Raw genomic sequence first — 12,551 nt, 5'->3', positions numbered from 1 at the left:
GTGCAAATCAGCAGCCTGGAAGTCGGGAGCTTAATTATAGTGGAACTTAACGCTGCCACCTTGCTCGTGGTCTTTAACGGCACACGGAGCAAAGCCAGGGCTCCTTTCTCAAAGCAGGTGTGACACCTGATACTAACCAAATGGAGGGGAAAAGCTTGGGTAAAGCCTCCTCTGCTCTCATCCCCCTGTTCTCCTTAAGCCCTGCTGGTGGTCTTCTCCACACTGAAGCACTGAGCTTATTGGAGCCAAATAAGCCAGGCCTCTGGAAAGGAGGAATATCCCATTCTGGTGGCAGGGAAAGATTCACAGCACGAGAGTTTGTAATATATGCTGATATGAATGAATAGGAATAGGAATAGGAATAGGAATAAACTACATAGTTCTCCCTAGTTGCGTGTCACTTCATTTTCTTCCTGTACATCTTATATTTGTAATTATGCGGCAATAAGGCTGAGAATAAATATGTACACAGCTAATTAACATTATTTGTTTTAACATTCATATTTTATGGAATTAAAAATGTATATTATAATAAAAATTATGTTTATTTTATTTATTTTTCTTTTGTTTTGCTTTTAGTATATCTATTAATATGATAATATGATATTATAATAATATATAATATAATAATCTAAACTAAATTAAATTATAAAATTAAATTGTTTATTTGCACGGCGGCCGAGTGGTTAGCGCGCAGACCTCACAGCTAGGAGACCAGGGTTCAATTCCACCCTCGGCCATCTCTGTGTGGAGTTTGCATGTTCTCCAGGTACTCCGGTTTCCTCCCACATTCCAAAAACATGCTAGGTTAATTGGCGACTCCAAATTGTCCATAGGTATGAATGTGAGTGTGAATGGTTGTTTGTCTATATGTGCCCTGTGATTGGCTGGCCACCAGTCCAGGGTGTACCCCGCCTCTCGCCCGAAGACAGCTGGGATAGGCTCCAGCACCCCCCACGACCCTCGTGAGGATAAGCCATAGAAGATGGGTGGATGGATTTTTGCATAATTTATTTTATGATTTATTTTCAAATATTGGCTGCTGAGTGGTTAGCGCGCAGGCCTCACAGCTCGGAGACCCGAGTTAGATTCCACCCCCGGCCATCTCTGTGTGGAGTTTGCATGTTCTCCCCGTGCATGCGTGGGTTTTCTCCGGGTACTCCGGTTTCCTCCCACATTCCAAAAACATGCTAGGTTAATTGGCGGCTCCAAATTGTCCATAGGTATGAATGTGAGTGTGAATGGTTGTTTGTCTATATGTGCCCTGTGATTGGCTGGCGACCAGTCCAGGGTGTACCCCGCCTCTCGCCTGAAGACAGCTGGGATAGGCTCCAGCACCCCCCGCGACCCTTGTGAGGATAAGCGGTAGAAAATGAATGAATTAATTTTCAAATATTGAAGTTCTTTGTTTAAATGATTCAGTCTACCTGCTGTTACCTGACTGAGTGAGAGTGTAGCGTGATTAGGTTCTTGTTGTTCACAGCTCTAGCTGGAATGAAAAAAGTCCCACTGTGAGTCAGAGGGTCCTAACTCCTTTCCAGTGTTGTTTCAACATAATTACAAGTTTGTTTAGGCCAGCTAATTATCACCCTGACAAGGCTGCAGCAGCCTTTACTTTAAAGTGTCCATGTGCTGCTGAGCCCCGAGGCCCGCCCCCGCCCCACCACCCACCCACCCACCCACCAAACCCCCCGGTGAGCAGGGTGTGGCCGCCACTGATTGGAGACACTGACTGGGGCTCATAGTTGTGCTTAAGACACTTTTCAAATGATTGTGACCAAAGGGCAAGTTGAGCCCTCCCAGAGCTTGCTGGCAATTAATGTCATCTGCCCCCCCCCAGATGTCTAACTGTCATATCTGCACTGAAACTCTTCTAAAACCTGACCTGAATTGTCATGTCCTGACATCTATGTTTTACATTTCTACCTTGTATAGAAAGAAAAGTGTCTGTACTGATGTACCATTCACTACGCATAAAAATAAAATCTTCAACCTATTCAGTGATGCTAATAATTAGGGATGTCCCATATTGGCTTTTTTGACGAAAACCGATATGCCAATATTGTCCAACTCTCAATTTCCGCTACCGATATCAGCGAATACCGATATGTGTAACATGACATCTGATGCCAATATTGCAGTTTTATACTGATAACAGACATCCTTATTAATAATATATACAGTATATACACATATATTATATCATATATGAATAATATATAATACCGTATATATCTAGAGGACCCCTGGCAATTTGTATTCACAGCCCCCAAATTATTACGTTATTATTAAATTATGAAATTATCAATAAATATTTTTTAGAATGTATATATTCATAGGACGGCACGGCGGTCGAGTGGTTAGCGCACAGACCTCACAGCTAGGAGGCCAGGGTTCAATTCCACCCTCGGCCATCTCTGTGTGGAGTTTGCATGTTCTCCCCATGCATGCGTGGGTTTTCTCCGGGTACTCCGGTTTCCTCCCACATTCCAAAAACATGCTAGGTTAATTGGTGACTCCAAATTGTCCATAGGTATGAATGTGAGTGTGAATGGTTGTTTGTCTAGATGTGCCCTGTGATTGGCTGGCCACCAGTCCAGGGTGTACCCCGCCTCTCGCCCGAAGACAGCTGGGATAGGCTCCAGCACCCCCTGCGACGAAAAAGCGGTAGAAAATGAATGAATTAATGAATATATATTCATATTTGTGCTGTTTTTTCCACAGTAAACATTTCCTCTCTTACGGAATTGACATCTAAAATGACACATTTCAGTCTTGTGTGAATTTAGAGCAAATAAAGTCATAAGAATACATGTATACATATTTACAGATATTATTTTTAGATATTTAAAATATGCCGTAGAAGACCTCTGCCAAGCGTATGGGATTCACCCCAAAATAATAATCCCACATTTTTTGGATCAATCTTTTGATATTTTGTCAAACCTCTTGGTTCCACTTTTTGTGAAATGTTAAAAGAATCCTTTAAAAAAAATTCCTGGATCCAGACGGTTATTCGGATCACCCCCAAAATGTTATCAGTTCTTCCATATCCCATTTCTGACAATTCCTGAAAAAGTCATCCAAATCCATTCAGAACTTTTCAAGCTATTTTGAACACAAATAGACAAATAGATAAACACCGGTGAAAACGCTTGGTGCTTGGCGGAGATAAATATAATATAAAATGTACACAATACAATATATTTCTTGATTTGAATATATTGCCATCTAAAATGAGAGCTTTTCCTGTGAAATTAGAGTAAATAATGTGATCATATATAAATACATGTACACGAGTGCTGAGCTGAGTGACAGTGTGTCAGCTAGCATAGCACGCTGGTGACTAGCATCGCGTTCCCCAAACAAATCTACAGCCGTCATCTGTGATGGATACAAGACATCTACAGGAGTCACATTGTTGTTGGGGGGTGGCAGGGGGGCGGTCCTCACGACGCATTAAGTGTTGCTTGGGGGTCTGGAGCGGGTGTCATTGGTATGCTAACTAGCATGTGGGCCGCAGCTATCTCGGCCCGAGTTCGGCTGATGATAGGCTGTGCTTGGTGGATCATCTCATGGGTGAAAGACATGAACAGGAAGCACAAATATTCCGAAGCCGACTTAAAATGCAGAAATATTCATGGATGCAGTTGTGAAGCCTCTCTTCTCAAGAAGATGGAGCCTCTCCTTGCAGGGATGGGTGTGGACTCACCCAGGTACCTCACAGGTGGCTCCTTAAACCCCTCCCCCCCACTACACACACTATATATGCGCCTTCCCATGGATCCTTTAGGAGCTTCCCGCCTGTCCAACGTCGCATCCCGCCATCGCCCGTGTCACTCCCGTCGAGTGAGGAGAAGAGATTTTTGGTGGAATCCTGGAGCCGGTGGAGCAAACAGCAGCCGCTCTGCTCAATCTCAGCGCCAACATGTTGTACCTGGAGACGGGCACCAGCACGCCGTACAGCGAGGTAAGCCCCACAGGGTGAGGGGATGGCACCCGGGGCGACGCCGCCTTCCTTTGGGGGCGCTGGCACAAAAATGCTCCAAGTACTGGAGTGTTTTGGATGGAGTTTTGTTGATTTCGTACACTTTTTCTTTGCGTTTATCGGCAACATCGAGTTAAAAATTCTGATTGACTTGGAGCTGAGCAGAGTGGATCTGTGGGATGTGCTTTGTGTGCGTCAGTGTGTGGAATGTAAACAGCTGGTTTTCCAGATGTTTGTCAGTCTGGACTGAATAATCTCTTAAGGTCCTTTTATATGTCCTGGTGTATTAATGGAGAAACCTCCCTGGGTTGTGCAGTTTAAGCGTACGTTTGGCCAAAGTGAAAATGCGTTGTGAAAACAAGTCGGGGTGTGAAAGTGAAGCGCTTTGATTGATGGGCAGCAAAATGCAAGCTATCCGTTTTTGCCTTGAAAACGTTTGTGTTGCTTTGGTGTGTCGTTCCAATGAGCTTTGGGTGTGCTTTTTGGTGGCAAACTACCAAGTGGTCTTTGGTGCAAAGATGAGGCGTTCGGGGGCACTCTCAGATTGCAGGTTGCACTAAAGCAGGTGTGTCTTTCAACCTGTTGTTGAACAGGAGGGGGGGGGTCTTTAAGTGCTGTCCGGCTCAATCCCTCCGCAGATCCACTGAGCCGGGGATCGGGTTGCGCCTTCACCAGCTTAACCCCCCCCCCGTACCCCTCCCATTGAGGCCTCCCGGGAGCCGACACGGCCTCTAGAAGCGGACAATGCGTCCGTCCGGGTGCTGCTGTTTGGTGGCTGGCTGGTAATTGCTTTAATGGCGTGTTGATGTTGATACAATCAGCTGCCTGGCCCCACCCCTTTTAATGACACCCCCACCCATACTCTGTGGTCACTCATCACAGCCCCCCCCCTCCCTCAGGCCGGGTCTGCTTGGGTTCCTGCTGTCCGACTTTTGTAGGAGGGAGTATTTGTGTTGTTGTGTTTATGACTTTTGGAGTAAAACAATAAGAACTACCACGCTAGGGTGGTGAGAGTCTGGGTAAAGGTGCAGATTGGCTCTCTATCAATGGAAGCATCCGCCCCTAAGAATCCTAAAGACCCATGAAGTAGTCTGTTAACGACCTAACATTTCGGCCTTGGCAGAAGTCTTCTATGGAATTAGTCTTTCTTAAACACAGTTTCTCAAACGTTGGCCATAAAAGAACCACTCAATTGATAAATAAATACATTTGGACCTGCTAAGGTAATATTAATAAGAATAATAATAAATACTGTAGTCTTTTAGTTCAGTCCCAGACATTTTTCTAAATTCAATCCCACCAGTAGCTGCCTTTTTCACTGATTTTTCAAGGCACTCAGCATCCGTGTTCTATGGCTACATGAACATGGAACCTACCAAAAGAAAGATTAGACTCTCATCTTCCGTCAGAAAAAAAAATTGATTCTACCTTTTTTCCATTCTTTAGTAATCAGCAGTAGAACGTACTAAGTAAGTTTTAAGAAAATATCAGTTCCCAACAAAAAAGGGCGATACAACTTTCACTTTGACACAATTTTTCTGTTTTTTGTGACAGCTCCAATATCTAAACAACTATACCACAACATATAACACCATGAACTATTTACTGTTTTTCACATTCAGATTTAAATGTATGTGTGCATGCGTTAAAATGTCTTATGTATACACGACCTTCTGCACGCTACACTCCTCCACGTTCTTTCATGTCCTCCTTGCTGTCAAGTGTGTTTTTACATGCAAAAGATCCATGTTGGGCTCTTATTGAATGCACTTCTGTCCCCTTGTGGCCGTTTTTATGGCTAAAAATTGTTCGAACAGTGACATCTTTTAGCGCGTGCTGGCGTCATCATCTCTTTTTGCCTTTTCGCGCAAAATTCATCGAGTTAATGGGTTCTGTGAATTTCCGCAAAGTAGGAAATGTCCTTATTTATAAATGGAATAGTTTCATAGTTAGGGCATAGAAAACTTATGTACTACTTTTTTAACATTATTAGAGATCTCTAGACATGAAATAACACCCCTATAGTTAACTTTACACTCCTATTACCCAATACAGTTACAGTATAATAACAGACTCATGCTGGTGTGTTGATGTAAATGTGTTCCGGTGCTTGGGGAGCTGAGTGTGGGGCGCACAGGAAGTGACATCAGAGGTTCGGAGTTGAATTACAGCTGCAACAGTAGCCCGAAATAAAGCCTGAAATAAAAGCCTGTTGTTCAGGTGATCAAGTCTGGTGCTTGTGTGTCTCACCCACTATTACAGTAACATTACTGACGCCTTGTGACCAGTGTAGAATACTACATATCATATCTGAATCATTTTTATGCTTGAAAATGCTTTATTTAGGCAACAAAATACATTTGTTTCAATATGGATATGTTTTGATTAATAATATTAACTCATTTGCTAGCAAAGACATATTTGTGCGACTTTTTAAGGCACAAGGAAGTGATGATGCAACTCCACAATAAAAGAGAACATGTTTGGTTCCACAAAGTAGCAGTAGTGCATTTTATAGAGCACTGCCTTGCAAAAGAGGCCTATGCAACAACCAGAAAGTAAAAAGGCATCTTGCCATGGTGGGTGAAGGAGGTTACGCATTGAAGGGAAATTTTAGCACATTCACGTGAATATTATAAATAGTTCATGGTGTTATATTTGATTTAAAAAAATGTTTTTTCCATGTCAAATATGAACATGCGTTGTTTATGTTGTGGCACCATTGTTTAGACATTGTGGCTAGAGTATAAATGGCTAAATTTGTGTCAAAGTTATGCTTGAAATGTGTATTTTTTCTGCCTTTTTTGTTGCTTACTGACATTTTGCTGAAACATACCTGTGTTTTGATGTTTTCTAAAGAACACAAAAGGGTAAAAACACATTTTTTCCTGATGAAAGATGAGAGTCTAATCTTTCTTTTGGTATAACCCAAGAACACAGTGTTCTGTGTGCCTTGGAAAATCAGTCAAAATCATCAAAAATGGCACAACTTTTTAAAGAAATGGCTGGGATTGAATGCGTTCAATGTGATTTATTCATGAAAAACTGTGTCAAAAAATGGTGAAAATGGCCACACAAAGTGGCGAGGGAGTACTGTGTCTTTAAATGTCTAGAGAAAAAATGGTTGACAAGACAAACTGGAGGTTGGAGTCCTCATCTTTGCCTCTTGTGGCCAAAAGTGGTCAAAGCTCTACTTTTTCCGACACTTTTCCGTTCTGAAAGTGTACCTATGAACCATAAATACTTAATGACGTCAAACATCATGCCATATCCTTGCAGCTGTTCTGACTTGGTGGATTATTGCAAGTGTTTTGTTGTGTTTTCATGGTGGCCATTGCATCGCTTGCAAAATGTGTTGTGGTGTGTTTGGATTTTGTGGATTATATTCATGTTTTGTTGTTGTTGTTGTTGTTGTGCAAGGTGGCATTTATCCCTGGAGGTGTGATTGCACACGTCGGCCCTTTTATGGCAGATAGCACGGGTTTGATTCCCGGCCGGGTGTGAGGAAAGTGGCGAAAAAACTAGTTAATTATTGAGAATAATATATAAAGTGATACATACAGGTTGGCCAGTCGTGCGTACGTTCCTGCAAGTACATGTTTCTTATTATGCAAGTTGCCGTATATCATGAATAATATATAACATGATGGTGCCAGGTGTGCTTTTTGGAGTCCACCGATGGTCCGTGGGTCACGGTTTTGTCTAGGGTACCCGATGTGTTCACTTGCTCGGTGCCGGTCTGTCCTCCTGAGGGCCTGATAGAGGCTTCCAGGATTGGAGCGGACAGAAGAAAGGCATCATGAAAGGCTGGTGAGGATGATTGACTTCCTCAAAGGGTCTTATTAAAGTGTCCTGTAGAGGAATCAAGAAGGTCTTATTAAAGTGTCCTGTAGAGGAATCAAGAAGGTCTTATTAAAGTGTCCTGTAGAGGAATCAGGTGTGATTAGAGGCAAGGGAGAGTTGTTTTTTTTTGTTTTTTTTTTAAATCCAAGACAACTTCCACTCAATTAAACCTGAAATCTTTTGATGATGACACAAAGTCTTCATTCATCAGTCCTCTTCCCATGGCTGGAATTGGGTTTTATGTCTTTTGGTCGGAGGCCAGCGTGGTGCTTTTCTTCCCGCTGATATTTGATGATGCTCTGCGAGATGTGGCAGGCCGTAATTATCAGACGCCACCTCCGGATCGCCGCCACGTCACAGCAACCCCACCCACTTCAATGTGGTGATGTCACTGCCGTCTCATTCGCGGAAAAGACGAGATTGTGTAAGAAGAATTCCCGTGTGTGTTGGCTTTTAATGTCGGTTCTTTGGTGTGTGTGTGTGTGTGTGTTCTGTGGAATGTTCTTGTCTTTCCTCCTCCGCACAACACCCGCATCTCAGCACCATTGTTCTGATAATGCCTTTAAGCCGTACTGTCCTGTCCTTGCTAAATACACTACCTGGCAACCCTGCCATTGTTGCAGTGGAACTTGGGTTTTCACCCATCTTTCCCGTATCTCAAAGTTCTTATAAAAGAAAGTCCTGCTCAGTAACACTCAGAGAAGACTGCCGTATCACATCCAGTCAGGCCTTCAAAGTAAAAGCACACAAGTAAAACAACATGGGGGGGTGTTTGTGGGAGAATTATTTTTGGAAGATGAGAATTTCCTGGCTTTTTCTGGAGGATTTTCCTTAGCTTCCTTTATTTTTGCACAGAATCTCTCATTTTTCCTTTTTTAACAGATAATTATTTTCTGTATTTTCAGGAGAAACTAATTTTCTTAGTTTTTTTTTGTTTTTTCTTATTTTTACTTTCACTCATCTTTCTGAAATGTCTCTTATTTTCCTTTGTTTTTTTGAGAATTTCCCTTGTTTTTTCCTTTTTCCAGAAAATGTCCTTATTTTTCCCACATAATTTTATTTTTCCTAAAATTTTGCTTTATTTGCCTACATTTTTCAGATAATGTTCATCATTTTGTTGTATTTTGCTGGACAATACTTCCTATTTTTCACTCATTTTTATTTTTTATTTTATTTTTCTTTATTTTGCCAGCAGTATTTTCTTATTTTCTCTTTTTTTCCAGAACATTTCTGTTATTTTTTCCACATAATTTCCTTTATTTTTCTCGAATTTTATTTTATTTTCATTCTTTTCTCTTATTATTTTTCATAATTTTGCTTCATTTTCCAGTTTTCCCTCATTTCCCATCACCTTTACATTACTTTTCTCTCATTTTCCAGAAACCTTCCCATATTTTCCCATATTTTTCTGGTGAATTTCCTGTATTTTTCACAACTTTTTCCATATTTTCCCTGATTTTGCAGATAATTTCCCTAATTTTCTCTTATGTTTGTATAATTTTCACTTTCTGTGAATTTTTGGGGATAATTTTCATCTTTTCTAATGCAAAAGTTATGCACACTGACCCGCATCTCGTCTGCCCCCAAACGACCCCCGGTCCATTCTACCATATGTGCTGAGGTGTTTATGCGCGTGTGACAAAGCGGCATTAAAGTGACAAGGCTTTAATAAGTCGGTCATGTTTCGGTGGTGCTGCGGCGTGCCGCTAACACCTGGCCGGCGGCGGGGGCGAGCGGGACAGCTGTGGTCAGCCGGGCTTGAAATAAACATGACAGATTGATGGGCGCCTCGTCCAGGAATGTGCTGTTTATAAACGCAACGGAATGGCGAGGACGGAAGGGGCAGGCGGCGTTTGAAGGCGGAGATGTTTTTTTTTATTATCGTTTTTGGAGAAGCAGGAGGTTTTTTAAAGTCGCGTCAGCATTGGCAGCAGGGCGTCTGATTGATGCCCTCGCCTTCACCTCTGACCTTTTTCTTTTTTTTCAAAACATGTTGTCCACCAGTAAACAACATGTTGACAACGAGTGGGTGGGCGATACTACACACTATGTACTATGTACGATTTCTATTGAAGTATACAGTATACCTATGGTATTTCATTGTATATTATGTGTACTGGAGTGTATGTTTGAGTGCATGTATTTGGGAAATAATGTGCATAGAAATAATCAGTTCCAAAGTCAAACTGCGGCCATGGTAAATCATTTGTGCAAAGCGTGCACCCCGTCTTTTACATTCCTAGCTGCTGTACTAGAGGTTTGTAACTTCCTGTCTGTATCCCGCTTCTCTCCTCACACGAAAGATGTTGTGTTGTGAGTGTACGTAGAGACGGTGGTTAATCTTCCATCCGTGTCGCCCCCAGTCTCAGTACACCAACCTGGGGCTCCTGAACAGCATGGACCAGAACATCCAGAACGGCGGTTCCACATCCACCAGCCCGTACAACAACGACCACGCGCAGAACAACGTGACGGCACCGTCGCCCTACGCCCAGCCCAGCTCCACCTTCGACGCCCTGTCGCCCTCGCCGGCCATCCCGTCCAACACGGACTACGCCGGGCCGCACACCTTCGACGTGTCCTTCCAGCAGTCCAGCACGGCCAAGTCGGCCACGTGGACGGTAAGATGGAGCACGGCTGATGTAAAATGTCACATAATGCACTCCTCTTATCCGAGCATCGGTGCTGCAGGCGGGAGTGGAGGAACACGAGTTCAACATCTGCAAGGAATGTCACTCACATCAACACCGACCCTCAGGCGCTTCTTCTTGCTAAAGTGCACACATTTAGCCGCACTCATGTCGCCACGCACACTCTTTGGATTGGGGGCTGCCGCCTCTGAGGCGGGGGCGGTGTCCAGTGTGTGACCTGTGGTCAGTCATTTACCCCGCCTCTCGCCCTAAGTCAGCTGGGATAGGCTCCAGCATACCCGCCACCCTAATGAGGATAATAGAAAATGCTTGGATGGATGGAGGGTGGCCTTGTGGGGGTTCAAACCTGGGACTCACTTTCATTCAAGTCAAACCAAGCAAATGGTTTCTTCCATTTAAATACATACTTTGATCAGTTCTTATTAATAAAAAGACTGATGATATGGGGCTGCACGGGTGGTTAGCGCGCAGGCCTCACAGCTAGGAGACCCGAGTTCAATTCCACTCTCCTCCATCTCTGTGTGGAGTTTGCATGTTCTCCCCGTGCATGCGTGGGTTTTCTCCGGGTACTCCGGTTTCCTCCCACATTCCAAAAACATGCTAGGTTAATTGGCGACTCCAAATTGTCCATAGGTATGAATGTGAGTGTGAATGGTTGTTTGTCTATATGTGCCCTGTGATTGGCTGGCTACCAGTCCAGGGTGTACCCCGCCTCTCGCCCCAAGACAGCTTGCATAGGCTCCAGCAACGCCGTGACCCTCGTGAGGATAAGCGGTAGAAAATGATTGAATGAATGAACGTGATGATATGTAGTATTCTACACTGGTCAGTGTCAGTAATGTTACTGGAATGTTGGCTGAGACACACAAGCACCAAACTTGATGGCTGCAACAACATGCTTGAACGTTTGAATGATCTCACAACAGGCACAGTTCTACTAACATGATGAACATTATAGCCACAACAATAACGAGGAGTGTAAAGGTGACTATAGGGGTGTTATTTCATGTCTAGAGGTCTCTAATGCTGTTAAAAATGTATTTAGAAGAAGACTGAAGATGACTGAAATATTTCATCTGAATGACTTGCTAGTATATTTGTATGTGACTTTTCACAAGTTGTCGGCGATCTGAGACCCGCGTTCGAGTCCCAACCCGCCAGTTGAGAATCCCATGATCGTTAATCCGACGTGCTGGATTCGTGTATTCATTGGACTAAATGAATTTATTGGAGCGACATGTTGATGTTGACAATTTGGGTGTTGATGATGAGGATGTGTTGCTGGTCTTGGAACGTCATGGCCGCCATTTTTGTTGTCTTTTTCCATAAACTTTTTATGATTTGTGCTTGCCAGAGGTAAAATTACACTAATATATATCATACTTAAATACCATATTTTAATAATATTATATATAATATACTAACTAAACTAAAGTAAAATAATGTTGAAAATTAGATCCAAATATAAATATAATAAAAGTATTATTTAAACTATAATATGATATAATATTGTATATAATAATAATGGCCAGGCCATGTCGACAGATACTGACCAGCTATAACAAACTCCTTGGTGGAACAAAGCGGCAGCAGGTTGACATTTACGGTCTCATGATGACAGACCTCACGGCGGCCTTCCAGCTGATGCCCGGCGAGGTGGACGTCTCGTCGTCTGTCATTACCGCCGGCATCTGTTTACATCTCCACAGCTGCTACGTGTTAGCCACAGCTCAGGAGCCGTTTGCTCCTGACCATTTTAGTAGCATAAAGTTAAAATATTAAAGAAAGAAGTTATTTCCTCAAAGTCGTAATATAAATAAACAAAACAACAAATAAAGTTAAAATGTTAAGAGAATACGGTGAAATTATAGAAATAAAGTAACAATTCGCAGACGAACATTTACAAAGAGAACGTTAAAAAAAAGACAAAATAAATTGCTGTAATTTTCTCAACATTTTCTGTAATATTTTTAACAATAAAGTCAAAAATATTAAGAAAAAAAGAGAAAAAATCCCAATTTTATGAGAATTAACTCGTAATATTATGAGGGAAAATATTCATTTTAGTA

At 42.5% G+C, this 12,551-nt stretch overlaps 1 protein-coding gene across 7 annotated transcripts in view; it reads left to right on the top strand.

Moving 5' to 3' along the window:
- Positions 1–12,551, top strand: part of tp63 (tumor protein p63) — a 63,036-nt gene that overhangs the window by 36,403 nt on the left and 14,082 nt on the right. For 4 of the 7 annotated variants that reach the window (XM_058072875.1, XM_058072874.1, XM_058072872.1 and 1 more), the window contains one exon: positions 10,195–10,452. In XM_058072875.1, coding sequence (XP_057928858.1) covers positions 10,195–10,452 — 258 coding nt within the window. Of the gene's footprint in view, positions 1–3,783; positions 3,971–7,692; positions 8,256–10,194; positions 10,453–12,551 lie in introns of those variants that run through there. The other 3 variants (XM_058072878.1, XM_058072876.1, XM_058072877.1) reach the window with 2 other exon arrangements.

This window comes from Doryrhamphus excisus, chromosome 5 (assembly GCF_030265055.1).
Source record: "Doryrhamphus excisus isolate RoL2022-K1 chromosome 5, RoL_Dexc_1.0, whole genome shotgun sequence".
NCBI classification, from domain to species: Eukaryota; Metazoa; Chordata; class Actinopteri; order Syngnathiformes; family Syngnathidae; genus Doryrhamphus; species Doryrhamphus excisus.
Note: the sequence above shows the minus strand (reverse complement) of the source record. Positions and strands in the feature narration are given on the sequence as shown.